Genomic DNA, 26459 nt, shown 5'->3' with positions numbered 1-26459 from the left:
TGCAGGCCTATATAGCAGGGCTTAGCAAAAAGCAACCATGGGCCTTGATTTATTTAAGAAACATTCTACTTTTCTGCTGCCATATCCTTCCCTTCTTCCATCACGAAACTCAAGGTGGTATACGTGTGGCCTCCTCCCAAGACCCAGGACTGCTTAGCCTAGGCAGCAATATGTCCTACAAGCCAGCATCATTCAATCTTGGGTCCCTAGATGTTGTTGGACTAGAACTCCCATAATCCCCGGCGCTCTTAGTCAACAAGGACCCAACTCTGATGATCTCGGTCTTAGTTCGGAGCCTGCAAGTAAGTGTGGGAACCTCTGGCCCTCCAGATGTTGCTGAATTACAACCCCCATCAGGCTCAGCAATCGTCATCTATGGCTGTGGATGATGGGAGGTGGATGCTGCCATTGAGAAGAAGTTGAAGGCAAGGTACTCTCTCTATCTCCAGTGCACCAGAGCAGCCTGTCTAGTAAAGACATGGAAGAAAATGCTGAGGCACTGAGGGCTTGTGATCCAAAACATTGCCCTTTTCCAGCACACTCCATTGCTATCCATTCCTCTCCAGTTTTCCATGCCTGCTGTCCACCAGCGCCCCCACCCCCACAGCCAGTTTTCGGTATCCACTGACCATGTCCAGTTCTCCTTGCATGGCTTTGGCTATCTTTCTTGGAAGAAGGGTTCCATTTTGGCCACATAAAGGCTGGCAGCTAGGAAATTGAATTGGCTATTTGTATACGGGATTTCCTCATAAAGAGAGGGTGGTTTTGCAGAAATGCCTGGATGGCTGCTGTCAGAGCCAGAGAACTGATGGATGTCAGGCCGACCCTGCATTCCTATCCCTTGCCCTAGGCTCTCCCCACAGTGATGGGAGGTGGGCCAATAAATAAACATTTTTATACATATAAAAAACAGATCATGGATCGAGAACACAATGTTTTGTAAAGTTAAAAAGGTCTTTTTTTAAAAAAAATGTTTATCTCTGTTCTGAAATCTGCTTTTAAAGTAAATTGTGTCAATAGATATGGGTTTGTTTATAAGGCAGAGGTGACGAGCTGCTCCCTAAAAGTGAGCTCTGTATCAACAAAAGTTTAACCTATAATTATTCGTAATGAAAAGTTGTAAGAGACGTGAGATTTTCCACCCCTGAGCTTTTGAACTACACCTCTCATCAATCTTGACCATCTGGGCTGAGGCTTATGGGAGTTGTTGCCCAACATCTGAGCAACCCCATGTTGGATATCCCTGCTCTATACTTTTTTAATTTAATTTCTATACCACTTTATAATTTTAAGAAAAACCTCAAAGCGATTTACAGCATACTAAATCAATAAAACATACCGTAGTTTTCGCTCCATAACACACATTTTTTCCCTCCTAGAAAGTAAAGGGAAATGTCTGTGCGTGTTACGGAGCAAATGCTTCCCTCCTCCGTGGCTTGCTTTGAAACAGCAAAGCGGGAGAAGAGCCGCTGAGTGGGGAGGAGAGACAGAGAGCCTGCTTCTTTAAAGGAGCAAAGCGGGAGTGGAGAGGAGCCGCTTACACAAGTGTCCGGTTGGCTCCTTTAAAGCAAGCACGCTCTCTGTCCCTCTCTCCTCAACACTCAGCCACTAAATAGCAGGAAAGATTTTCAGCTCGCTAAGCCGGGGGGATGAGCCAGGGAGGAGGGAGAGAAGCAGAGCCTGCTTGCTTTAAAGGAGAAAAGCGGGAGAGGAGAGGAGCCTTCTCCCCTTGTACCCCTCTTCTGCATTATTAGCAGCATCCTTCTCCACACACTCCACACGTGCTCCTTGTCCCTTGAGTGCTTTCCTTCCCTCCCCACTTAAAACGTGGTTACAAAGCACAGCTCCACATGCATCCTCAGGATGTTTGCATTGGGCTACCCCAAACTCACCATCAGATCACATGTCTGTGGCCACAGCATGAACCACAAAAATCATACATCCACTGTTCCGTTTAGAATATTTTTTTCTTGTTTTCCTCCTCTAAAAACTACGTGCGTGTTATGGTCGGGTGCGTGTTATAGAGAGAAAAATACGGTAAATAAAACAATGTGAAAAATGTGAAATATAGAGTATACGGTCAAAGCAACGTAACAGAAAACTGAACTATTATCTTAAAGATTTCAAAACACATTACAAAGGTCAACTACAGAATACATATTTAACATAGTAGGGCTGGGTGAGTCTGCGCCCCGCCCCGTAGGCCAGATGGGAAAGGCTTTGCAGGGAGTGGTATATAGATGGCATCTTACCCCAAAAAAGCTTGCTAAAATGTATAAAGGGAAAACATCAACCTGTGGGAGATGTAAAAAAGAGGAGGGGTCATACGTGGTGGACCGGTGTAGCCATTGGCAAATACTGGAATGATACAGTGGTGCCTCGCAAGACGAAATTAATCCGTTCCGCGAGTCTCTTCGTCTTGCGGTTTTCTCGTCTTGCAAAGCACGGCTATTAGCGGCTTAGCGGATATTAACGGCTTAGCGGCTTTAAGAAAAAGGAAACAAACTCGCAAGAAGTTTCGTCTTGCGAAGCAAGCCCATAGGGAAATTCGTCTTGCGGAACGACTCAAAAAACGGAAAACTCTTTCGTCTTGCGCGTTTTTCATCTTGAGAGGCATTCGTCTTGCGAGGTACCACTGTATTTATAACGAGTTTAAGAAACTATTTAAAATTACTTTTAAAAAAACAAAACGCCAAAGATTTTCCTACTTGGTAGATTACCATCAGAAATTTAAAAAGTTATGAGATCATTGTTTATGTATAGTATAACAGCAGCTAGAACCTTTATAGCAAGGAGCTGGAAAAATGAAACACTCCCAGAGATTACAGATCGGCAGATACTCATGATAACTGCAATTAGCAAAACTGACAAGATCAGTTAGAGGAATATTGAAATAAAAAACAACTAGAGAATAGATAATATTTAAGAATTATGTAAAACTTTATTGCACAAATCACTCCATATGAGCAGAAATTGAATGATATTTGTAAAGAAAAAGATCAAAAGAATATATACAAAGCAGAAAGAAATGGTATTATATAATGTAAGCCTGTGTAAAAAAGAATGTTATATGAAACAGTATAATGAGAAGGATGGGAAGGATTGTGTTGTTGAATAGTTTTACTATGTAAATAACTTTGTCTTTTTTTCTTCCTATTATTTCTTGGTTTCTTATCTTTGTTAATTCTTAATTTTTTTCTTTCTTTATAAATATTCTATTTTCTATTATTATTATTTTTCTACCTGTTAAGAGATTGTACTTAATGTTTGTATAATGCAAATTTTTTAATCAATAAAGAATATTAATTTTTAAAAAGGCTGCAATCAACTTAACATATGCGATACACGCGCTTCGCTCTAAGGCCTTCTGAATCATCTTGCACTCCTAGACAAAGGGATACACTCCTGCTAAATGCACGCTCGCTGATTACAGGCGCATACTTGGGAGAAACAAGAACTAGCCTTGCGCAGAAAAAGAAGCATCCCCTCTACTTCTCTTCCCTTTTCCCCTCGCCCCCACCCAAGGTCCAGGCCCATGCTTGCTCCCCTAAACCAAAACCTAACCAGGGACCCAGCTGAGGAGAGCTGCACTGAGGCGCATTCGTGGGAGCCTCCCTCTGAATCTTCCCAGGAGCAGGAGGACTGTATAGATTTGGAACAGTGGTTTGCAGAGGAACATAGTTCAGAAGGCAGAAGCTGGGAAATACTGGATGGGAACAGCTTGCAGAAGAAATGGTTGATCTTTGCCTTAATTTGGTTTTAATGTAAAGTGTGTCAATATATCTGGGTTTGTTTATAAAGCAGAAGTGACCAGCTGCTCCTAGAAGCTAAAAATGAGCTCTGTATCAACAAAAGTTACCTATAATTATTCATAATGAAAAGTTGTAAGACATGTGAGATTTTCCACCCTTGAGCTTTTGAACTACAACTCCAATCATTCTTGGCCATATGGGCTGAGGCTTATGGGCATTGTTTCCCAACATCTGAGGTATCCCATTTCCCTGAAGCCGACAGATGCTGATCCACAAGACAAGGGCAGCCCATCATTTTGGCATTGAAGGGCGGAGGTCAAAACTCAACAGATTCATCACACAGCTTGAGCATTCCAGATTCACACTCTCCCCGTTTATCTAGCAACAACTTGCAACTTCTTTTCTACATTTAGTATATGTGACCTTCATTACTTTAATACATATATACGTGTATACAAATTTAAATACCAACACCAGAACATCACACAGATTCCATGCATTTAAAATTGATTTCGGCCTTTATGAGTTTCTTGATGTGAAGTAAAGAGTGAACCTTGAGTGGAACACTGCATACATTGATATGGCTTTTCACCTGTGTAAATTCGCTCATGAATATTAAGCTCTCCACACTGTCTGAAGCTCTTTCCACACTCCATACATTTAAATGGTTTCTGCCCTGTATGAGTTTGTTGATGTATTCTAAGGTATCTACTACTACTGAAGCTCTTTCCGCACTCCATGCATTCAAATGGTTTCTCCCCCGTGTGAGTTCGTTGATGTATTCTAAGGTATCCACTACTACTGAAGCTCTTTCCACATTCAATGCATTTGAATGGTTTCTCCCCCGTGTGAGTTCGGTGATGTGTTCTAAGATTGCCACTACGACTGAAACTCTTTCCGCATTCAATACATTTAAAGGGTTTCTCTCCCGTATGAATTCGTTGATGTATTCTAAGGTCTTCACCACGACTGCAGCTCTTTCCACATTCAATGCATTTAAATGGTTTCTCCCCCATGTGAGTTCGTTGATGTCTTCTAAGTGCTCCATTCTGACTGAAGCTCTTTCCACATTCAATACATTTAAATGGTTTCTCCCCCGTGTGAGTTCGTTGATGTATTTTAAGGTCTCCACTACGACTGAAGCTCTTTCCACACTCAATACATTTAAATGGTTTCTCCCAAGTGTGAGTTTGTTGATGCATCGTAAGTGCTCCACTGTGACTGTACCCCTCTCCGCACTCCATACATTTAAATGGTTTCTCCTCCATGTGAATTTGTTGATGTCTCCTAAGTGCTCCATTCTGACTGAAGCTCTTTCCACATTCAATACATTTAAATGGTTTCTCCCCAGTGTGAGTTCGTTGGTGTTTTCTAAGTGTTGCTTTTTCACAGAAGCTCTTTCCACACTCCATGCATTTAAACGGTTTCTCCCCAGTGTGAGTTCGTTGGTGTATTCTAAGTGTTCCGTTGAGACTGAAGCTCTTCCCACATTCAATACATTTAAATGGTTTCTCCCCAGTGTGAGTTCGTTGATGTGTTTTAAGGTCTCCACTACGACTGAAGCTCTTTCCACACTCAATACATTTAAATGGTTTCTCCCAAGTGTGAGTTTGTTGATGCATCGTAAGTGCTCCACTGTGACTGTACCCCTCTCCGCACTCCATACATTTAAATGGTTTCTCCTCCATGTGAATTTGTTGATGTCTCCTAAGTGCTCCATTCTGACTGAAGCTCTTTCCACATTCAATACATTTAAATGGTTTCTCCCCAGTGTGAGTTCGTTGGTGTATTCTAATTTCTGCACTATAACTGAAGCTCTTTCCACATTCAATACATTTAAATGGTTTCTCCCCCTTGTGAGTTCGTTGATGTATTCTAAGTTCTGCACTACGAATGAAGCTCATTCCACATTCAATGCATTTAAATGGTTCCTCCCCCATGTGAGTTTGTTGGTGTCTCCTAAGTGCTCCATTCTGACTGAAGCTCTTTCCACATTCAATACATTTAAATGGTTTTTCCCCAGTGTGAGTTCGTTGGTGTTTTCTAAGTGTTGCTTTTTCACAGAAGCTCTTTCCACACTCCATGCATTTAAACGGTTTCTCCCCAGTGTGAGTTCGTTGATGCATCGTAAGTGCTCCACTGTGACTGAACCCCTCTCCGCACTCCATACATTTAAATGGTTTCTCCTCCATGTGAATTTGTTGATGTCTCCTAAGTGCTCCATTCTGACTGAAGCTCTTTCCACATTCAATACACTTAAATGGTTTCTCCCCAGTGTGAGTTCGTTGGTGTATTCTAAGTGTTCCGTTGAGACTGAAGCTCTTTCCACATTCAATACATTTAAACGGTTTCTCCCCAGTGTGAGTTCGCTGATGTGTTCTGAGGGCTCCACTGTGACTGAAGCTCCATCCACACTCCATACATTCAAATGGTTTCTCCCCTGTGTGAGTTTGTTGGTGTATCCTCATTCTTCCACAGTGACTAAAGCACATTCCACATTCCCTGCATTTAAACTGTTTCTTTGTTCTTCCCAATGAATTCACAGATGGCTCCGTAGAATCTTGACCATCGTCTTCCTCACCTGTTTGGGAGTTGGGGGGAGGGAGAGAATCCTGTTAGACTTTTAAAGACAAGAAAGGAACTCAACATACATCAATTCCCATGTGCACCTTCTCTTATTTTCACTCCCTCTCCATTCTCCACTGTCCTCTCCATGTTCCAAATTTTTAGGAATGAGGGTGAGATAATGGCAAGAGAAACCCATGATCACTCCATTCACACCTAAGAGAGCACCATCATTTTGTAGTAGAGATCTACAGTGGAACTGGATTTTAAGACACATCTCTGTCTTTTTCCTTTTCAAGTGCGGAAAGGATCTCAGGCTCCAATAGCAGTCTCCCCTATGAGTAAGAAGTAAAACTGAAATGTTCTGATGCCACATGTAAGTGTAAAAATATTGCAACATATTAGAACCATATGTCAGGAGTGCTCTGATGGTGTTTCCTGCTTGGCAGGGCGTTGGACTCGATGGCCCTTGTGGTCTCTTCCAACTCTAGGATTCTATGATTCTAGAACCTAAACAGAGCCTGCTGGATTGGGGAAAGACCCACCTACTCCAACATCCTGTTCTCACAGTGGCGAAGCAGATGCCTGGGGGAAACCAGCAAGCAAGATTTCAGCCCAAGAGTCCTGTGCTTTCCAGAAACTAGTATTAAGAAGCATTATTGCCTAGGACCGCAAGGGCAGAGCACAGACACCAGCCTAATCCTTTCCCCCCAAGATATCCAAGTTGCTGGCCGTCACTGTTTCCAGTAGGATAGAAGTCCATAGATTAACTATGCTTCTGTTTATTCATCTTTTGCAGTCCTTAAAGGCTCATAAATATATTATGGTCTAAGCTTTTGTGGGCTGCAGTCTGACAAAGTGGGCTCTTGACTAGGAAAGCTGGTGCCACTATAAACCTGTGAGTCTTTTTGTTGGTTTTGTGTACATATTTTGAAATGGGAGTGCCTGACCACCTCATCTGTCTCCTGAGAAATCTCTATGTGGGGCAAGAAGCAACAGTTAGAAATGGATATGGAACTACTGATTGGCTCAAAATTGGGAAAGGAGTACAACAAGGCTGTATATTGTCTCCCTGCTTATTTACCGTATTTTTCGCACGATTGGACGCACCGGACCATAGGACACACCTAGTTTTTTGGGGGGGAAATAAAGGGGGGGGAAATCCCTTTATTTCCCCCCCCAAAGTTGGTCAGGGAAACCGAACCAGGTCGAGAAACAGCGGGATAGTGGCGCTGCGCCTCCCTGCTGTCCCCCGAGCTTGTGGGGCTGGCTGATGTCTGCCTGGCGAGCGGGGCGCTCTGCTTCAGCGGGCCCCACCCGCCAGGCGGCAGGCTGCTATCCGCAGCTTGGGGAGCCTTGCGGGGAACTCCTGCAAGGGTCCCCACGCTGCGGATGTGTTCCCGCAGCACCGGGCGCTCTGCTTTTAGGGCGCCCGACGCTCCGGGAAGCAGGCTGCTATCCGCGGAGCGCTAGACCTTGCCGGCACCCAGAAGCTTGGGGCGTGCTGAGCTCCGCACGCCCCAAGCTTCGGGATTAATGCAGCGCTCTGCTAGCCGTGGGAGAGCTGGGTCTCCCACGTGTCACGGCTAAAATGGCCGCTGTTTCTTTAATGCGAATAAAGCTGGGTCAGCATGACTCAGCGGTCTGCACCAAGTTGTATATATAAGTGAGAAATGTTAGTTTGGGCTGTGGCTGGTGTTTGGGTTGGTTGGTTGGTTGGTTAGTGCTGGTGTGTATAGTTATTCAGTCATGTTTTACACAAAGACTTTTAATAAAACTCTGCAAGGATATTCCCGTGGACTCTTTTTGTGCCGACAAGGAGGCTGAGAAGCTAAAGGGAGGTCAGAACCCTTTCCTTCTTTTTTTTGCTTTTTACAAACACTGGCAGGTTATGGGCCCAGTGTTTCTGAGCATGTGCAGAGTGCAAAACGACTAACAGCATTTCAGCAAGGAGCTGGTGAGTCCTGGTGGTGTACGGAGCCAGTGGCTGTGCGTTGGAGCAGTTGGTGGCAAGCTGTAACTGTCTGCAGCGACGCTGGAGCGGCTAGGATCTGGGGATCAGGAAAGCACTCAGCATCGGCTACTGGAACAGTTTGAACTGCTAGAGGACCACAGCAGGCGACTCACAGAGCGGCTACACCAGTTGCAGAGCCAGGCGGGACCTGAGGGTCAACGGAGGCAGCAGCTAGAAGCCGGTGAGTGCCAGCCAGGACCATCTAGTTGGACTCTAAAGAGAGAGTCAGGAGAGATTGCTGGAGGCCCCACAGAAGGGGCTCAGCAAGCACCAGCAGAGATGGCAGGTTTCCAGTCTTCCCAAGTTGTAAATATTGAGGGAGGCATCCCTTTTGAACTTCTCTCAGAAAGCAACTGGCTGAGTCAATTAAAATGCAGCAGTTGCTAAGGAGAGATGGACTATGGGACTGTGTTGAAACTGAGGTTTTGAGACGGGACTCTGCTGAGAAAAAACGGCTGGATGAAAGGGCCCGTGCCCAAATTATGCTGTGTTTGAGCAACTCTCAGTTATTGCATGTAGCAAATGCCAGCACAGCGTTTGAGTGCTGGAATTTATTAAGGGCAATGCATGTCAGAGAAACTGCTGGAACTATAATTTCTCTGACCAGAAGGCTGTTCAGGACTGTTATGAAAGAAGGTGAGAGTTTGGCAACTCATCTTCAAACGCTGAAATCTCTGTTTCTTCAACTACAACAGAGAGGTAAGCGTTATGATGAGACTGACCAAACCTACATTATCCTTTCAAGTTTGCCTGAAAGCTGGTTGCCCGTGATTAACAGCATGGAGAGTATGCGTCCCCGAGATCTGACCCTTGAGTATGTGGTTGGAAGATTGACCGAAGAAGCAGAAAGACAGGCTGAACTCCAAGAACGGAGGAGTTACAGCCGAGGGGGCCAGCAGCAGAATCTGCCAATGGAGCAACGCCAAGGTTTGGACTTGGCCATGGCGGTGAGGAGATGCTATAGATGCAACCAACCCGGGCATCTCCAACGTCAATGCAGGGCAAGACTTCCAGGAGACGACGTGGAGCAGAGGCAGCAATCGACGCAGAAACATAAGCAGAAGGGGTTCTCTTCAGGGAAGAAGAACATGCGTTCTGCTCAGTTTGTATCTGCATTTTCTCGGGAGGAGAGGAAGATACCTCGAGGAACATGGTTGCTGGACTCTGGCAGCAGCAGGATTATCTGCAATAGTAGGGAGGACTTTAAGACCCTGGAGAAGCCAGCTGATGGAAAAGACTCAATTTATCTTGCTGATGGTCGTAGAAGCAAGATTGATGGCCAGGGAACATGTTTCCTGCAGTGCTTGAACACTACTCTACCAGAGACTCTGTTTGTCAGCAGTTTGGACTATTGTTTACTGTCTGTAAGCTGTTTGATTAATGCAGGGTATAGTGTTAAGTTCACGCAGGATGGCTGTCTGATAAAGAATGGAACTCAGGTATGTGGCCATGCAAAGTTGGAAAATGGGTTATATGTAATGCAGGACAAGCCGGTTAAAGCAGCCCAGGTGGTTCAGGATAATTTGCCAGTTCATAAGGGGTGTGTACATCAACTGCACAGAAAACTGGGTCACGCCAATTTCCGTGTGCTTTCAGAAATGCAAAAGGTGTGCAAGAACCTAAAACTAAATAGCTGTAACTGTTTCCTAGATTGCAATGTATGTAAAATGGCCAAATCTAAGAGGAAGCCTGTAGCTTCTAAAAGCGACAGAGTATCTAAAGAGGTTTTAGAACTTGTCCATTGTGACGTGATAGGCCCTTTTCCACAGAAGACTAAAGGGGGCGCTAGAGCGCAGAAACTGCGGTTTGTGGGATATCAGTCCTATGGCAAAGGGTGGCGTTTCAATTTACGCCCAGGACGCGTGGTTCTGTCACGAAGTGCAGACTTCGCTGACCAGGACAGATGGACTGCGATCCATGCCAACCCTGATTGCCTACTGCCCCTGCAAGTAAGAGAAGAGGCTTCTTCTCAGCCATTGGCAACACAGGAGCAGGATGAGGAGGAGGCACAGATCTCCCCAAAAGATGTGGCAATAGATAATACTTCTTCTCTAGAGGAAGAGGAAGAAGAGCCAGAGATAAGGGGGGAAGAAGAAGTAGTTGTGCCTAGGCGCTCCCAGCGTTCAAACAAGGGTGTACCTCCTCAACGTTTGACCCTAGGAGGAGTGAGAGTATGCAATGTGAGTTGTGTGGAACCACAAAGTTATAACGAAGTCTTAGACTTACCCCCTGGGGAACGTGCTTTGTGGGAACAAGCTATGAAAGAAGAAATGGACTCTTTTAAACGTAACAAAGTGTTTGAGGTCATAATGCCGCCACCTGGTGGCAGAGTGGTGTCATGCAAGTGGGTTTACAAAAGGAAAACCCTTGCATCTGGGGAACCACGTTTTCGAGCCAGATTAGTAGCCAGAGGGTTCACTCAAATTAAAGGGGAGAGTTATGATGAAGTGTTTTCTCCCACGGTAAAGAGTGAAACTTTTCGTTTAATGCTTTCCATTGCTGCTGTAAGACAACTAGCAGTGCACCATTTTGATGTTGATGCTGCATATCTGCATGCAAATTTAGACCATGAAGTGTTAATGAGACAACCCCCTGGGTTTGAAGAGGGGAATGGTGCAGTCTGGCGTTTGAGAAAGGCTGTTTACGGTCTCAAACAAAGTGGAAGGTGTTGGAACCAGTGTTTAAACGAAGCCCTTGTAAAACTTGGTTTTAAAAGGAGTGTGGCTGATCCATGCCTGTACACCAAGGGGACAGGCAACAAATATCTAATGTTCTTAGTCTTTGTTGATGACTTGTTTGTGGCAGGGAGTTCCACAGATGAGATCCAGAAGCTCACAAGTCAGCTAGAAAAGAGGTTTAAGCTTAAAGCCTTAGGGCCTGTAAGCAATTACTTGGGAGTAGAAGTAAGGCAGGAAGCTGATGGAAGCTTCCTATTGAGTCAGAAAGAGAAAATTCTTCATTTAATAGAGCAGTTTGGCATGGAAAACTGCAAGCCAGTTCAGACTCCCATGACACCAGATTTCCCAAAGACACTGTGTGATGATGAATTTGATCAGCCTGAGTTGTATCACTCAATAATAGGATCCCTGTTGTATTTAAGCCAGTGGTCAAGGCCAGACATTGCATGTGCTACAAATGTTCTGAGCCAACGTGTATCTAAACCCAGTACTGCTGATTGGTGTGCTTTGAAAAGGCTTATCAGATATCTAAAGGGGACATTAAATGTATGTTTAAAGATATCTAGTACACAAGATGAAAAACTAGAAGTATTTGTTGATGCGGACTGGGGAAGCTGTGTAGCTACTAGAAAATCTACAAGTGGAATGGTTATGATGTTTGCCAATTCCATAATTGGATGGAGGTCAAAGAAACAAGGATTTGTTGCGACCTCATCCTGTGAGGCAGAATATGGGAGCCTGTCGCTAGCATGCAATGAAATCATGTGGTTTATACAGATACTAAAAGATCTAGATTGTAAAGTAGATTTGCCTATCCAAGTGTATGAAGATAGCCAATCGTGCATTGCATTAGCGGGCTCGGAAATAATGAAATCCGCATCAAAACATATTGCTATCCGTCATGCGAATGTGAGAGATTGTGTACAGAATGGGGTAATCAAACTGGAGTACTGTCAATCACAAGATAATATTGCTGATTTGTTTACCAAGCCTTTGCCAGCAACATGCCATAATGAACTGATGACAAAACTGGGTTTATGTATATAATGTATTGTTGTATTGTTGTAATGTATTGTTTCTGTTGGGGTTTTTCGCATTTAAGAAACAGAAGGGGTGTCACGGCTAAAATGGCCGCTGTTTCTTTAATGCTGGTTAGTGCTTGGTTAGTGCTGGTGTGTATAGTTATTCAGTCGTGTTTTGCACAAAGACTTTTAATAAAACTCTGCAAGGATATTCCCGTGGACTCTTTTTGTGCCGACAAGGAGGCTGAGAAGCTAAAGGGAGGTCAGAACCCTTTCCTTCTTTTTTTTGCTTTTTACAAACACTGACACCACGGCTAGCGGATAGCTTCCTGAAGCCTGGAGAGCGAGAGGGGTCGGTGCGCGCCAACCCCTCTCACTCTCCAGGCTTCAGCAAAAGCCTGCATTCGCTCCATAGGACGCACACACATTTTCCCTTGCTTTTTAGGAGGGAAAAAGTGTGTCCTATGGTGCGAAAAATACGGTAACTTATATGCAGAGGACGAGATGGTTGGACAGTGCTCTCAGAGCTAGGAACATGAGTTTGACCAAACTGCGGGAGGCAGTGGAAAACTGGAGTGCCTGGCGTGCTCTGGTCTATAGGGTCACAAAGATTCAGACACGACTAAAGGATTTAACAACAATAACCCAGAAAGGGAAGTTGGGGGAAGTCATGGGGGGTGTTCATTGGAATGTAAAATGTACCGTATTTTTCTGTCTATAAGACGTCCCATGGAGGGACTCCAAATTAAGAAAACACCCCTCAGCACTACCAGTGTATAAGACGAGCCCCAATTTTAAATCTTTTTTGGGGGGGAGGGGAACATCTATACACAGTCTTATACACAGAAAAAATTAATTTTTTGCTTATGCTAAAATTTGTTATAAAATCTGAATACAATTTTTTTTTAAAAAAAAAAAAGTTCCAAAGTTTTTGCCAAAGACAAGATGGGAAACTCATTCAAGGGCCACAAGTGCAGAACTTGGCAGTTACAATGGAATAATTTCTGCATTGCATTGGCTGCATATTGATACCACAGAGAAGGGTGAAACAAGTAATCAAGCCACAAACATTTCGAATAAAATGGAGGAACTTGGTTCCAGAGATCTTTTTGATCATTTTAAAGAACAGGCAAAGGACAAATTGCCTGATGTTGATTACAAGAAAAGCAGAAGAAGATCTAGAACAGCCTTTCTCAACCTGTGGGTGCCCAGATGTTGTTGAACTACAACTCCCATCACCCCTACCTAGCAAGGCCAGAGTTCAGGGATGATGGGAGTTGTAGTCCAACAAGATCTGGGGACCCACAGGTTGATAACTGCTGATCTATAAGGAGGCATATAGGTGAGGATGAAGATGAAGCTTTAGAGAACCTTGAGCCAGGAAACAAGTTCAGAATCAAAGCATTTATACCTGCGATGGATGCATTAGAATCAAATCTGGCACAAAGGGCATCAGTATACAGTGGTGCCTCGCAAGACGAAATTAATTCGTTCCGCAAGTTTTTTCTTCTTGCGAGTTTTTCGTCTTGCGATGCACGGTTTCCCATAGGAATGCATTGGAAATCAATTAATGCGTTCCTAGGGAAACCGACTTCAGACCAGGTCCGGGGACAGTCTGTCACCGGACCTCCTCTGAAGGCTGGGGGGGGGGGACAAGGGCTTTTCTTCCCACCCCCAGCATTTTAAAAAACCCTGGGACAGCGGAGGACTTCTCCGCTGTCCGGGGCGATCTTAAAATGCTGGCGGGCGGCATTTTAAAATCGCCCTGGACAGCGGAGGACTTCTCCACTGTCGGGGCGATTTAAAAGCCCCTGGGAAGGCAGGCAGGGGGGACAAAGACTTTTGCCCCCCGCCAGCCTTCAGAAGAGGTCCTGGACCTCTTCTGAAGGCTGGCGGGGGTGAAAGTCTTTGCTCCCCCCGCCTGCCTTCAAAAGCTGTCCGGCCCAGGCTTCGCGGATCTCTCCGCCAGCAGCGGCAGCGCTGCCGCTGCTGGCGGAGACTTGCCGGCATGCAGAAGCCTGCGCGCAGCACGCCCAGGCTTCGCGGATCTCTCTGCCAGCAGCGGCAGCGCTGCCGCTGCTGGCGGAGACTTGCCGGCATGCAGAAGCCTGCGCGCAGCGCGCCCAGGCTTCGCGGATCTCTCCGCCAGCAGCGGCAGCGCTGCCGCTGCTGGCGGAGACTTGCCGGCATGCAGAAGCCTGCGCGCAGCGCGCCCAGGCTTCGCGGATCTCTCCGCCAGCAGCGGCAGCGCTGCCGCTGCTGGCGGAGACTTGCCGGCATGCAGAAGCCTGCGCGCAGCGCGCCCAGGCTTCGCGGATCTCTCCGCCAGCAGTGGCAGCGCTGCCGCTGCTGGCGGAGACTTGCCGGCATGCAGAAGCCTGCGCGCAGCGCGCCCAGGCTTCGCGGATCTCTCCGCCAGCAGTGGCAGCGCTGCCGCTGCTGGCGGAGACTTGCCGGCATGCAGAAGCCTGCGCGCAGCGCGCCCAGGCTTCGCGGATCTCTCCGCCAGCAGCGGCAGCGCTGCCGCTGCTGGCGGAGACTCTCCTGCCTTCAAAAGCTGTCCGGGATAGCAGGAAGCGCTTCCCTGCTATCCCGGACTGCTTTTAAAATGCTGGCGCTGGAGAGCAATGCCTTTCGGCCCCCGCCAGCCTTCCTGTATCTCTTCTGAAGGCCGGAGGGGGGGGGGAAGGCTTTGCTCCCCACCGCTAGCATTTAAAAGAGGACCCCGGAGATTTCCCTATGGGCTTTCGTCTTGCGAAGCAAGCCCATAGGGAAATTCGTTTTGCGAAGCGCCTCCAAAACGGAAAACCCTTTCGTCTAGCGGGTTTTCCGTCTTGCGAGGCGTTCGTCTTGCGGGGTACCACTGTAGAATGATACTGCAAAAAAGACTGGTGACTGGGAGCAGCCGCCGAGATCACAGAACACTGGTCTTTATTTTTTTATAATCATATTTATTAAAATTTAACAGAATAGAAAAGATAAAAAAGATAAAGAAAAGAAAGAAAAAGAGAGACTAGCTTAGACCCTTCTTTTCATAACCTTCTTTCTGGGACTTCCTCCTTCCCCTCCCGACTGTATTCCCCTTTCCCTAAGTTGGTTCCACAAGTTCTCATCCCCAAATTTAAGCCTAATATATATTACTCATAAACCAATTTAAATTTACACAATCTTAACATCACTCCTCGTCTTATAATAAAACAAAATTTTCCCCCAAGATCAGCTCTCATTCCTTCCACGAGTTCCCCCTTTCTAAAAAAGGAAAAAACGAAAACATATAAGATCAAAGTTATAAAGAATATAAGATAGAATATATAGAAAAGTTCAAAAAATTGGTTACAAAGCCTTTGGATTCTAGGGTTCCCCCTCCCTTCCCCGGTTTTGATTCCCCATGTCCATTTGTCTGTATGTTGTCGGCCTGGAGATCTTAAGTCCACAGCCAAATTTTTCTCAGTCCATCTTGCCGGTTTCTTCAGATTTGGTTGTTTTAATAATATTTAACTTCATAAATCCAGTCTAATAGAGGCCTTTAATTTTCCTTAATCTTTTGTTGCTCCTCCCGTTGTTCTTTCCGTGTCGTATTTAGTCATTTACTCTTTTGCTTCTTGTTTTCTCCGGTTTCTGTCTTGTTCAGCTGTCAAAACATTCTTGTTTCAAAACTTAGTGTCTCTACAGAGGTTTGTTATTCAGGGACAAGGACTTACGTCCAGTTCCTTTCTTGCTTCAATAGAAGATTCTATTGTATTATGGTCACCTCTGTAGACAAAATAATATTTCAGTTCTGCAGCTTTCCCAAGAGATAAGACCTATGCACATCCCAGAGTAGTTTTCCACATACGACACTTGTAATGTCCCGAAACCCCTCTAGGGGGATTGCAATAACTTTGTATCCTCTAATCCAAAAGTCAATTTGTTGTTTCTTTTTCCCCGACAGTTTATATCCATATTTATATCAAATTGTAGCAAAATTAACCAGCAAAGAAAAACTTGTAGCAAAGTCCTCTTTATATTTTCCAGCTTTGACAGCTCCTTTGGCAGCTGTCAAATTCTCCATCTCTCTTCGCCAGGCTCTCCGAATCGCCCCGGCACAGAACACTGGTCTTTAAAGACCCACATTGGCTCCCAGTATGTTTCTAAGCACAATTCAAAATGTTGGAGCTGACCTTAAAAGCCCTAAACGGCCTTGGCCCAGTATACCTGAAGGAGCATCTCCAACCCCATCGTTCAGCCCGGACACTGAGGTACAGCGCCAAGGGCCTTCTGTCGAGAAGCGAGGTTACAGGGAACCAGGCAGAGGGCCTTCTTGGTGGTGGCGCCTGCCCTTGTGGAGCACCCTCCCGTCAGATGTCAAGGAAATAAACAACTACCGTATTTTTCGCTCTATTGGACGCACCGGACCACAGGACGCACCTAGTTTTTAGAGGGGGAAATCAAGGAAAAAAATATTATCCCCCCCCAGCCCCAAAGAGCAACGGACAGGCTGCATGCAGCCTGTCCACTTCTCCCAGAGCTTCTCGGGGCTTCGGGGGAAGCCCGGGTCCCCCCCCCAGCCCCAAAGAGCAAAGAAGCCAAGACAGCGCGCGGGATCCATAGCCCCGCAACCTCTCCAGCCAGGAGCTAAACCTCTCCAGTGCAGCTAAAGAAGACAAGGCAGCCCATTGCTTTGGCTTCTTCTTTAGCCTTGTGCAGCATCTTTAGTCTTGCGCAACGGGATGGATTGCGCCCGCTGTCCACCGGGGCTGGACTAGATGACTCCTGGGGTTCCCTTCCAACCCTGCAATTCTATGACCTCGGAAGGTGTTTGGGGTCTCCACCACTGGAGGCTTTTAAGCAGCGATTGGGGAACCATCTGCCTGGCGTTCTTTAGCTGTGATTCCTACATTGTGAGGGGGCTGGGCTAGATGACCCTTGGGTGGCCCTCCCAACTCTATACAGTCCTACAGTTCTGCGGCAGGAGATCCACAGCCACTTCACACAATGCCCACTCCCAATTTTCATCTGAGAGACATGTGTCTCTCAGTACCCCCCTACCTGCCACACTTCCCCCAACCCACTTAAGCTGAGGGAATTCCTGCCCAGAGAAACTCCCAGCAATCAAGGAGGAATACGCTGCAGCCGTGAGCAGCAGAGGATCCATGGTCCCCTTCCTTCTCCCCTCCGTAGTTGCTTTGAAGCAGGAAAGTGGGAGAGGAGCTGCTTACACGAGTGTAAGCTGCTCCCCTCCCACATTGCCGCTTCAAAGCAATCACGGAGGAGGGAATCCGCTGAAGCCTCCAGCAGCGAAGGATCCATGGTCCCCTTCCTTCCCTCCTCCGTGGTTGCTTTGAAGGAGGAAAGTGGGAGAGGAGCTGCTTACACAAATGTAAGCTGCTCCCCTCCCACTTTGCTGCTTCAAAGGGAGCCCGGGAGGAGGGAATCTGCTGCAGCCTCGAGCAGCGAAGAGGATCCATGGGTCCCCTCTTTCCCTCCTCCGTGGTTGCTTTGAAGCAGGAAAGTGGGAGAGGAGCTGCTTACACGAGTGTAAACTGCCCCCTCCCACTTTCCTGCTTCAAAGCAATTACGGAGGAGGAATCCGCTGCAGCCTCGAGCAGCGGAGGATCCATGGTCCCCTTCCTTCCCTCCTCCGTAGTTGCTTTGAAGGAGGAAAGTGGGAGAGGAGCTGCTTACACGAGTGTAAGCTGCTCCCCTCCCACATTGCCGCTTCAAAGGGAGCCCGGGAGAAGGGAATCCGCTGCAGCTTCCCCCACCTCCCGCAGAAGCCGTGCGCTCTTTAAAGGGGCTGTGCGGCTTCTCCTGGCTTTTCTGGGAGGTGGGGGGATTCCCCCACCCCATAGAAAAGGCCGCAGGAGCCGCGCAGCCTTTAAAGAGGGTGCCGCTCTTGGGGGCTTTTCCCCCAGGAGTGAGAAGGGACTGCTGCAGCCAGTCTGTCCCTTCTCCCTCCTAGAGAAAAGCCCGCAAGAGCGCACGAAGCTTGTGTGGGGCTCTTGAGGGCTTTTCCCGCCTGCCTCCCCCCTGCATTTGCTCCATAGGACGCACACACATTTTCCCTTGCTTTTTAGCAGGGGAAAAGTGCGTCCTATGGTGCGAAAAATACGGTATCTGACATCTAGAAGACAACTGAAGGCAGTCCTGTTTAGGGAAGTTTTTAATGATTGACGATTTTATGCATTTTTAATTTTTTGTTGGAAGCAGCCCAGAGTGGCTGGGGAAATCCAGCCGGATGGGTGGGATATAAATATTATTATTATTATTATTATTTCATTCTTAACAAAATTAGATGCTGCAAAGGAAGAGATTTGTGAAGAAGTTAATGCTTTAAGCCAAACATATCCTGAAGATGTGGACATGAACCTTGTTGGAGAACTCAACCATTTTCATCAATACATTAAAAAGTCAAAGCCATGAACATGATAATCTGTACCAAGTAATATTTAATGACCATGTCCTTCATGGATCACTGCCTTGTCATGGCAAAGGGGCTTGAATAACTCAGACACACTATGAATTATGCAGTGTAGGGCCACCCAAGACAGACAGGCAGGAACCAGAAAGCCACTCCTGTATCCCTGCTGAGAAAACTCCATGGTCGTATAAAGGTTATGACGCTGGAAGATGAACCCCACAGGTCGGAAGGCATCCAACATGCTACTGAGGAAGAGCGGAGGACAAGTACAAGTAGATCCAGAGCTGACGAAGCAACTGGGCCAAAGCCGAAAGGTCGCTCAGTTGCGGATGTGCCTGGAAGTGAAAGGAAAGTCCAGTGCTGCAAAGAAAAAAATTGCATAGGAACCTGGAATGTAAGATCCATGAACCATGGTAAGCTGGATGTAGTAAAAAATGAGATGGCAAGAATAAATATTGACACCCTGGCATCAATGAACTAAAATGGAAGGGAATGGGCGAATTTAGTTTGGATGATCATCATATCCTACTACTGTGGACAAGAAACCCGTAAAAGAAACGGAGTGGCAAAAAGAGTGGCAAAAGCTGTACTGGGATGTAATCTCAAAAATGATAGAAGGATCTCGAAACAAATCCAAGGCAGACCTTTTAACATCACAGTGATCCAGGTTTATGCACCAACTACTGCTGCTGATGAAACTGAAATTGACCAGTTCTATGAAGACTTACAACACCTTCTCGAACTGACACCAAAGAAGGATGTTCTTCTCATCCTAGGGGATTGGAATGCTAAAGTAGGGAGTCAAAGGGATAAAAGGAACAACTGGCAAGTTTGGCCTTGGAGTTCAAAACGAAGCAGTGCAAAGGCTAATAGAGTTCTGTCAAGAGAACAAGTTGGTAATCACAAACACTCTTTCCCAAAAACACATGTGATGACTCTACACATGCACATCACCAGATGGGCAGCATAAAATCATATTAATTATATTCTTTGCAGCCAAAGATGGAGAAGTTCTATACAGTCAGCAAAAACGAGACCTGGAGCTGACTGTGGCTCAGATCATCAGCTTCTTAGAGCAAAATTCAAGCTTAAACTGAAGAAAGTAGGGAAAACCACTGGTCCAGTAAGATACAATCTAAATCAAATCCCTTATGAATACACAGTGGAAGAGAGGAAGAGATTTAAGGAATTAGATTTGGTGGACAGAGTGCCTGAAGAACCCGAAGGCTCAGAACATCATACAGGAGGCAGCAATAAAACCATGCCAATGAAAAGGAAATGCAAGAAAGCAAAGTGGTTGTCCAGTGAGGCCTTACAAACCGCAGGGGACAGAAGGCAAGCAAAATGCAAGGGAGATAGTTAAAGATACAGGAAATTGAATGCAGACTTCCAACGAATAGCAAGGAGAGAAAAGAGGAACTTCTTAAATGAGCAGTGCAAATAAATAGAGGGAAACAATAGAATGAGAAAAACCAGAAATCTGTTCAAGAAAATTGGAGATATGAAAGGAACATTTTGTGGAAAGATTACCATAATAAAGGACAAAAGTGGTAAGGACCTAGCAGAAGCAGAAGACATCAAGAAGAGGTGGCAAGAATACACAGAGGAATTATGCCAGGAAGATATGGATGTCCCATACACCCCAGGTAGTGTGACTGATGACCTTGAGCCAGACATCCTGGAGAGTGAAGTCAAACAGGCCTTAGAAAGCACTGCTAATAACAACGAAAGTGGAAGTTATGACATTCCAGTGGAACTATTTAAAATCTTAAAAGATGATACTGTTACGGTGCTATACTCAATATGCCAGCAAGTTTGGAAAACTCAGCAGTGGCCAGAGGATTGGAGAAGATCAGTCTTATATGCAGAGGACGAGATGGTTGGACAGTGCTCTCAAAGCTACTAACATGAGTTTGACCAAACTGCAGGAGGCAGTGGAAAACTGGAGTGCCTGGCGTGCTAAGGTCCATGGGGTCACAAAGAGTCGGACACGACTAAGTGACTAAACAACAACAATGTCCAATCAGCATTCCCTAATGTAGAAGCCATTCTGAGAATGTTCCTTTGAAGGATGATTGCAAATTGCCATTTGTAAAGATCCGTTTCTCAGCTGAAGATGATAAAAAATGAATTTGGAACAACAATGTCTCAAGATAAATTATGTTATTTCAGCCTCATGTACATAGAAAGTGACAAGCTAAGCAGTTTATCATTTGATGATATCCTCAGTGACTTTGCTTTGGCAAGTATTGTAATTTAGATCATGTTTCTGTACTGTTTGTATACACAGTACACAATGAATCATGATAAAATTATACAGCTGAATGGGTATTGGGTAGATGCATTGGGTATAAGTACAGGTGTGTATAGTATTGGTATTATTTAAAATTGCAACATATTACTAGAAATACTGTCTTTTACACTCACTAAGTGTAACAGGGTACAAAGGTCTGCTGTCCCAATGAAGAATGTGGACTATTATGGTAATATTGATACTGATATTAAAAAATGCATTGTATTAACTAAATAATAATAATAATAATAATAATAATAATAATAATAATTTATTATTTGTACCCCGCCCATCTGGCTGGGTTTCCCCTGCCACTCTGGGCAGCTTCCACAGAAACCAAAAAACACTAAAATATCATACATTAAAAGCTTCCCTGAATAGGGCCGCCTTAAGATGTCTTCTGAATGTCAGGTAGTTGTCCATCACCTTGACATCCAATGGGAGGGCATTCCACAGGGCGGGCGCCACCACCGAAAAGGCCCTCTGCCTGGTTCCCTGTAGCTTCGCTTCTCGTAATGAGGGAACCGCCAGAAGGCCCTCGGCGCTGGACCTCAGTGTCCGGGCAGAACGATGGGGGTGGAGACGCTCCTTCAGGTATACTGTGCCGAAGCCGTTTAGGGCTTTAAAGGTCAACACCAGCACTTTGAATTGTGCTCGGAAACGTACTGGGAGCCAATGTAGGTCTTTCAAGACCGGTGTTATGTGGTCTCGGCGGCCGCCCCCAGTCACCAGTCTAGCTGCCGCATTCTGGATTAGCTGTAGTTTCTGAGTCACCTTCAAAGGTAGCCCCACGTAGAGCGCATTGCAGTAGTCCAAGCGGGAGATAACTAGAGCATGCACCACTCTGGCCAGACAGTCCGCGGGCAGGTAGGGTCTCAGCCTGCGTACCAGGTTGGTAGACAGCTGCCCTGGATACAGAATTGACCTGCGCCTCCATGGACAGCTGTGAGTCCAAAATGACTCCCAGGCTACGCACCTGGTCCTTCAGGGGCACAGTTACCCTATTCAGGACCAGGGAGTCCTCCACACCAGCCCGCCCCCTGCCCCGAAAAACAGTACTTCTGTCTTGTCAGGATTCAACTTCAATCCATTAGCCGCCATCCATCCTCCAACCGCCTCCAGGCACTCACACAGGACCTTCACCGCCTTCACTGGTTCTGATTTGAAAGAAAGGTAGAGCTGGGTATCATCTGCATATTGATGGACACCCAGTCCAACCCCCTGATGATCTCTCCCAGCGGCTTCATATAGATGTTAAAAAGCATGGGGGAGAGGACGGAACCCTGAGGCACCCCACAAGTGAGGGCCCAAGGGTCTGAACACTCATCCCCCACCACCACTTTCTGAACACGGCCCAGGAGGAAGGAGCGAAACCACTGTATAACAGTGCCCCCAGCTCCCAACCCCTCTAGATGGTCCAGAAGGATGTTATGGTCGATTGTATCAAAGGCCGCTGAGAGATCCAGCAGAACTAGGAAACAACTCTCACCTTTGTCCCTAGCTCGCCGGAGATCATCAACCAGTGCGACCAAGGCAGTTTCAGTCCCATGATGAGGCCTGAACCCTGATTGGAAGGGATCCAAATGGTCCGCATCCTCCAGGCGTGCCTGGAGTTGTTCAGCAACCACACGCTCAATCACCTTGCCCAAGAATGGAAGATTTGAGACTGGGCGATAGTTGGCCATACTGGCCGGGTCTAAAGATGGTTTTTTAAGAAGCGGTTTAATGACCGCCTCTTTCAGCGGATCTGGGAATGTTCCCTCACAGAGGGAAGCATTCACCACCCCGCAGAGCCCATCGCCCAGCCCTTCCCGGCTAGCTTTTATAAGCCAGGATGGGCAAGGATCAAGGAGACAGGTGGTTGGTTTCACGCGTCCAAGCAGCCTGTCCACATCCTCGGGGGTAACGGATTGAAATTGATTCCATGCAACTTGACCAGACAGGGCTCTAGCACTCTCCCGCCCCGGCCCTGCTCCCACGGTGGTGTCTAGCTCCTTCCGAATATGAGTGATTTTATCTGCAAAAAACTTTGCAAAATCATTGCAGGAGATCTTGGGGTCTTTACAAGGCCCCGGTGGTAAAGGTGGTTCCGTTAAATTGCGGACCACCTGAAAGAGTCTCCTGCTACTATTTTCTGCAGATGCAATAGAGGCGGTGAAGAAAGTCTTCTTCGCCGTCGCTATCGCCACTTGGTAGGCTCGACGTTGAGCTCTAACCTGTGTCCGGTCAGATTCGGAGTGAGTTTTCTGCCACCGACGCTCTAGCCGTCTCAGCAATTGTTTCATCGCCCTCAGCTCCGAAGAAAACCACGGGGCTGTCCGGGCTCCATGCAATCGGAGAGGGCGCTTCGGAGCCAGACAGTCGATAGCCCTGGTTAACTCCGCATTCCAGCGGGCCACCAGGGAATCAGCTGAAAGGCCATCAACATGGGATAAAGCATCCCCTACCACTCTCTGGAAACCATTTGGATCCATTAAGTGGCGGGGGCGGACCATCCGAATTGGTCCCACCTCCCTGCAGAGGGGAAGGGTCACGGAGAAGTCCAGTTGCACCAGGAAGTGATCTGACCATGGCACTTCTTTGGTTTCACTTTTACTTAGTGTCAGATCACCCACGTCACTAGAGGTGAATACCAGGTCTAAGGCATGTCCATGACTATGAGTTGGGCCCAACTTATTCAGGGACAGCCCCATGGAGGCCATGCTTTCCACGAAGTCCCGAGCGGCCCCTTGTAAGGTCGTGTCGGCGTGGATGTTAAAATCCCCTAGGACAACCAAACTAGGTGTCTCCAGGAGAACATCCGCCACGACCTGAAGCAGCTTGGACAGGGAATCCTTGGTGTAGCGGGGAGGTCGGTACACCAAAAGGAATCCTGTACTGCCCCTATTGCCCAACTTCCAGAACATGCACTCAGAAAACTGGGTCTTCCCAGTAGGACGCCTGGTGCAAACTAATGACTTCCTAAAAATCACTGCAACCCCCCCTCCCCGCCCACATGACCTGGTTTGCTGTGCGTAAGAGAAACCTGGTGGGCAAGCGGCAGCAAGGACAGGCCCATCTGCCTCATCCAACCAGGTCTCTGTCACACAAGCCAGGTCAAATCCTCCATCCATAATCAGGTCGTGGATGGCAGTGGTTTTATTCATCATTGACCTGGCATTACACAGCAACACCTTCAGGTTATGTGGGTTTCCCCTGTTGATTCCAGTATCCATCTGGTCAAGGCCAGACCCGGAGGCAGGGATAGTCTTCAAACAACGACTAAACCTGCCTCCTCGGTAATGACATGGTCTGGTCTTAGCGTAACTCCGCCTCCTGCCCATGATCACCGAGATCGGATGTCCCAGTGCTTCCCCCCCTGTGGAGCTTGTCCCAGCCATTGTGTTGGCTGGGGCCTCACTCCCAGGCAGCCCCGATCCAGCCCCTTAAAAACAAAACACAAACTATACAGAACCAATAAAACAACAGAAAACAAAAACAGAACAATTATACTAAAATTAATCCCCAACCAAATATCCATTACACCCACCCACCCCCAACAAGGTTATAACACTTAATTTCATATTAATAATGTTATTTATAATTAGTAGTAGTTTGCATCATATATTTACACCTATTATTATAGCAAGTTTCTAAGACTAGATTAGGAGTCTTTGTAAATTGTGTTTCTAAAGGAACTTTTGTTATTGCCAAATGCCAATGTGTTTGCAATATTAAGTTTGTTATGAATAATAATTATTTCACTATTAATATACTTCATAATTGTATTTCATTTCAACAATTACTTTGAGAAAATACATACTCGGTTATGTGCAAATGGTTTTAGATACCTATTAGGTCCATAAATTACCAATCTGACTATATTCAACACAAAAAACAGCGACAAATAGTTGTTGACAAAGGACAGCTGGACATATAAAGGGCCCCATGACCTCCAGTAGCTTAGGGCCTCATCAAACCTGCCCCCACTACTTTATGCAAGGAGTGCAAGGAACAAAGAGCTCTTTGGAGAAGGCCTCACCCCTTCCTTCTTCCTGCCAGGACCCCCCTGCCTTTGTTTTCCTCCCCATCTTTTCCCCTTTCTCCCTCTGCCATCCAGCAATCCATGTCCCCATCTCCTCTACAAAACGGAAGACTTGGATGTTTGGATGTTTTTGGTGTTTCTTATTTTGTTGGAAGCCGCCCAGAATGGCTGGGGAAACCCAGAAAATGAGGGGGGGCTATAAATATCAGATTATTATTACTATTATTTCTACTATGGCGAGGCTGGTCTGCAATACCCAACCCTCTGCCCTTTCCCGCCTCCTTCCCTGCAACTCCCTTTGCACCAGATCCGGGCAGGAGGAAGCTTCTCTCTTTCCACAGTGGAAACCCCTCCCCCCCCCAACTTCAAGGCCCCATTAAGAGAAACAGCTCCCTTTCCTCCCTTCTCTTCTTCTCCCCGTCCCGGGGCTTCTCATCCTGGACCCCCCACCCCTTGCCAAGCCCCTTCCCTCCTTCCCCGTCGCTGGCTTTGCACTCACCCGAAATCCTGGCAGCAGCAGCGACCCTGGGCAGCGGGGCGGGAATGGGAGCCCCCGCCTGGGAGGGAGGATATCTCCGGGGGCGGGATAATTGCAGTACCCAGCCAATGGGGAGAGGAGGGAGGGAACCTGGGCTTCGAGTATAGGGAACAGATGCTCACTGTCCTAAAGGTTAAAGGCAGAGAGTGCAAGCTGCTAGAGGGGGGGTGGTGCTGCTGCTCCATACTGATTTCGGAAAGGGGGGCGCGGCTTAAGCAAAACAGCTGACCCGCCCCCTCTGCTGTCCTTGTCCTGCAAGAAATAGGGTGAGTGCAAAGCGCCTCGGGGTACAGCAAGCTTGGGGGCGCAATACCCATAATTGGGGTTGGGGGTGGAGAGAGAGCAGGCAGGGAAGCTGTTATGTACTGAGAACAATAGGATCCAAATTGCAGCAGTCTGATTAGTCCTAGAACAATAGGATTCAGAATGCAGCAGTCTGATTGGCCCTGGAACAATGCAGCAGCATGATTGGTTGGCAGGAACCACCCAATCCTGCTCCAGATTGAAGTGAATCCACAACCTGATTGGCTTACAGTAGAATTCTGGAATTAGCCAATCATGTGCAGCCCATTGTGTAAATAATGTATATAAGGCAGATACTGGGAGGGGACTTTCATTCATTCCTCCTCACCACTATGAGCTGAATAAAGAGCATGAAATCACTTTGCGACTCTGAGTATATTTCACTGGCGACGAGGATGGGATCCCGCTGAGCTGACTGCCACACACAGCACCGCAGCACCGCCACCTGCCGCACCGCTGCCTCGCACCGTGTATCCAGGCTTCAGCTCCGAGACACAAGGAACTCAGAATGGCAACCAACAGCAGCTTCTCGCCATTCAACCCAGCATCTGGAGACTGGGAAGCGTACGCCTCCCGTTTCACCTTCCTCCTGGAAGCCAAAGGGGTCACCGACGAAGAAGACGCCAAGAAGAGGGCAATATTCTTCAGCGTCTGCGGAGAGGAGACGTTTGAAATCCCCCGGGCTCTCCTTGCGCCTGAAGACGTCGCTACTGTTCCATACAAAACAATAATGGAACAGCTGAAGGGGCACTTTTCGCCACAGCCCTCAGTGGTGGCTCGTCGAAATGCCTTCTACGCAAAGCGACAAGCCCCTGGGGAAACCATAACTGGGTTTGTGACCTCTCTCCGCCAAGCCGCCCGGTTCTGCAA

General features: G+C 46.9%; 1 protein-coding gene across 1 annotated transcript; it reads right to left on the bottom strand.

The window, feature by feature from the left end:
- Window positions 1–1073: 1073 nt before the first annotated feature.
- Window positions 1074–25402, bottom strand: LOC309524874 (uncharacterized protein). Its single transcript, XM_082210031.1, has 3 exons — window positions 25248–25402; window positions 3860–6333; window positions 1074–1094 (listed from the first exon to the last, which is right to left on the bottom strand). Exon 2 carries the CDS (start codon window positions 6242–6244, stop codon window positions 4253–4255), a length of 1992 nt encoding a protein of 663 aa, XP_082066157.1. The 5' UTR covers window positions 6245–6333; window positions 25248–25402; the 3' UTR covers window positions 1074–1094; window positions 3860–4252.
- Window positions 25403–26459: the final 1057 nt, after the last annotated feature.

The sequence above is a fragment of the Podarcis vaucheri genome (assembly GCF_965113315.1).
Source record: "Podarcis vaucheri genome assembly, chromosome: 2".
Lineage (NCBI taxonomy): Eukaryota > Metazoa > Chordata > Lepidosauria > Squamata > Lacertidae > Podarcis > Podarcis vaucheri.
The sequence above is the reverse complement of the archived record's forward strand: the minus strand, read 5'-3'. Positions and strand labels throughout refer to the sequence as shown.

Excerpts from the sequence above, each read along its gene's own strand:
- LOC309524874 (XM_082210031.1), bottom strand. The coding sequence starts at position 6,244 with ATGTGCTTTAGTCACTGTGGAAGAATGAGGATACACCAACAAACTCAC.